At 42.8% G+C, this 3,359-nt stretch overlaps 1 protein-coding gene across 1 annotated transcript; it reads right to left on the reverse strand.

Moving 5' to 3' along the window:
• Positions 1-1,620: 1,620 nt before the first annotated feature.
• LOC106723354 (olfactory receptor 13G1-like) lies at positions 1,621-2,547 on the reverse strand. Its single transcript, XM_014527569.1, has one exon. It carries the CDS (start codon positions 2,545-2,547, stop codon positions 1,621-1,623), a length of 927 nt encoding a protein of 308 aa, XP_014383055.1.
• Positions 2,548-3,359: the final 812 nt, after the last annotated feature.

Genomic DNA, 3,359 nt, shown 5'->3' on the forward strand with positions numbered 1-3,359 from the left:
CATGAGGCTGGTGGAGGCCAGGCTTGGCACAGGGTGCCACAAGGCAGGGTTGTATACCAGGGTCTCCCTCAACAGCTGAAGATGAGGGCCCCCAACCTCTACAGGAATCGACACACCATTTTAGTGCCAGGGCAGGTGCTCCTTGCTGTAGAAGAGTCACTGAAGAGCTTGCAGGCAGGTGGACACCTTGCTCACCAGGTTGACCAGGCTCTGGTCCACCTCAGCGACAGGTAGGTAAAAGACAGCTCATAGGAGCCAGTGGTGCCCATCCCAGAAAAAAAAAATATACCAACAGGTATATTTATATACGGAGGGCCAATGGATGGGCCCATGGCTGATGGCAAGGCCACACCACTCAGGCAGTGCCACAGCACATGCAGCAGCAGCAGCAGCTCGATGGCCAGGGTGTAGAGCATGCCCGACACAGGGCAGCCGCTTCTGCTCAGGCAGGCTTTCCTTCTCTCAGGCAGGCTTCACTTCTGGGCACAGAGCACATGGAAACTCCTTCCCCTGCCTGGCCATCAGCAGCGCTGACTGCTGAATGGCCAGGCAATCACTGAGCTTCCAGATAATGGATGGAGCAGCCTGAGCAGCATCTGACAATAAGGGTGTGTGAAGAAGGCAGGGTCAAAGATTGGGGGAAGCATAGAAGATAGAGGGAACGACTGGGGGAAGTTTAGGATGGAATAGGCAGAGACTGGGGAGTTGGGAGGAAGAGACATAAATTGGGGGGATTTGTGGGGAAGGGGCCCAGAGACTTTGGGGAGCTGGGATGGGGGAGGTAAGGATGGCAATGCGGGCAGGAAGGTTAAAGGGGAAAGAAATTTGCAGGGCAAGGGGAGTACCTGACCACCCCCGGCCACTGCTTTCCATACTGTAGTAGTGGAGGAGGGCTTCAACACAACTCACCATTAATTAGATTCTCTACCCAGAAAAGCATAATGCATTTATTATTTTCTCATATCTAGAATCTAATTATTGGAGGGTTGCCTTATATTAAGGGTCATCTTATATTTTAGTTAATACAGTATTGTATTTGATGTTTCGTAACCTTTTTATAAATCAGCTATTCCTAACATCGCATCACAATGCCCTTCTACGGTACATTTATTGCTTCAACACATCTACCTTCTCTGCAGGAAAGAAATGTGATTTTGTTTCAGTGATCTGTTGCATGCATTGGAATTCATGTGATGAGTTATGGAATTCTCTGTTCAATTTTACAGCTTTAGAATTATACACGCATTAGAATTCTAAATGATTGGCATTTTCCCCATTTCACAGGAAGTGACAACAAAAACTACAAAGCAAGTTTACATAATTTACAATTTCATGGCCATCATATCTCACATACAAAACTTTTGACAATAAATGATAACTTTCACGATGGTTCTTCCTTTATTTCTTCTTTCCCTGTTTTCTTTTTTTTTCTCAGCAACCGGGTTTCGTCATGTTTCTAAATTTTCAACAATGTAAGGAAATACAATACTTATGAAGCTGGGAATTACATTCTTTGTCTAAAGTTTATCAGATTAATTCCAAATCATGTTTCCAGAGGAAAGCATATACCAGGGACTCAGCTTCGATAGTAAGCCCAGTCAGGGTTCTCTCTGTCACAACTTATCTCCCAAGATATGGAATCACTTTCTTAAGGGCCACCTTGACTTCTTTATTTCTCAGGGTATAAACTAAAGGATTGAGAGTTGGAGTCACAAGAGTGTACAAAGCTGCTACTATCTTGTCCCTGTCAAAGGAATAACTGGAGGCTGGCCTGATGTAGGTGTATATAACAGTGGAGTAATAGAGAGACACCACAATGAGGTGAGAAGAGCAGGTAGAAAAAGCTTTTTTCTTTCCTTCACGTGTCCTGATCTTCATGATGGCCTTAAGAATGAAGCAGTAAGAGAGACATGTCAATAGGAAATCCCCCATGGCTAGGAAGATGTCTGCTGTGAAGACCATGATCTCATTTATCCTTACTGGGGTGCAGGACAGGGCCAGCAGTGGTGGGATCTCACAGAAGAAATGATTGATAATGTTGGGTCCACAGAAAGTCAGCTGCATAATCAAGCCAGTGTGCACCCAAGAATTGGTCACAGCAATAACTATCACCACAGCAGACAAACCCAAGCACACACTCCTGTTCATCATGGCGCTGTAATGCAAAGGGTAGCAAATGGCCACATAGCGGTCATAAGCCATGACAGTGAAAAGCACCATCTCAGCACCCAGACACCATGTGAAAGAGTAGAGTTGGGCCATGCACCCAGAGAAGGAGATAGTACTTGTGATGGTCACTAGATTCCCAAGCATTTTGGGCATGATGGTGGAGGTGCAGATGATGTCTACTATAGCCAAGTGGAAGAGAAAGAAGTACATAGGCCTGTGCAGGCTCGGGCTGGATAGGATTGCAGCAATTATGGCAAGGTTGCCAAGCAAAGCGATGAGATAGACAGTGAGGAAGATGATGAAGAGCAGGATCTGGAATTGTGGGTGGATGGAGAGGCCCTGCATAATAAATGCAGTCACAGAGCTTTGGTTCTTCATTGCTTCATACTCTAGGAATCTTTGCAAAGATATTAATTGTTACAACTTCTTTGAGACATCAACAGAATACCTTGGACTGAGATTGTCATAGTTAACTATGGGGTTTTGCTCTGCATCTGTACCTGCAGAGCTATGTGGAAATGGAATTTCCTTTTAATAGGAAGCCACACACACACACACACACACACACACACACACACACACACACAGAGTTTGGATCTTTTAATTCTATCAAAAAGTTAAGTTGTGAAGGGAAAAAAGTCCCAACTTTTTCAAAGGACACAAAAAAGTTTCTCACACCAATTCAATTTCAATTTAGAGAGCACTAAAATGTATTTGTGTTACACTGTTAGTGCAGCCCATGTTCATCCATGGAAAATGCAAGAAGCATTGTAAGAAAAGACTTGTTTAATGATATTTTTTATAGGACCACCTTTATAGATGAGAGAGATTGTGGATGTAGGGCAAGCTCATGGGCACAAAATGTCCATGGTTAACATGAGGAAAGGCATTTCCTTCCCAGAAGCTTTTTTATGATATTATAGTTTTCCCAACAATACTGTTGTTCCAGTAGAAAATATCATCAAACAGATCATCCTTTAAACTTATTGCCAAAATGAAATTTGCTTTTAAATCAACAATTTATTTCTTTCATATGTTGTTTCAAGGAAAATGTTATATTTTCTGAAAAAATATATATCAATATTCCTAAAGGGGAAAAACATGATTTCAACAAACCTACATTTTCTTAACCAATTTTTTCAAGATAAGATATTTCATCTACCTCCACTGAGATAGCCTTGAAAATCTCA

The sequence above is a fragment of the Alligator sinensis genome, unplaced genomic scaffold (assembly GCF_000455745.1).
Source record: "Alligator sinensis unplaced genomic scaffold, ASM45574v1 scaffold75_1, whole genome shotgun sequence".
NCBI lineage: Eukaryota > Metazoa > Chordata > Crocodylia > Alligatoridae > Alligator > Alligator sinensis.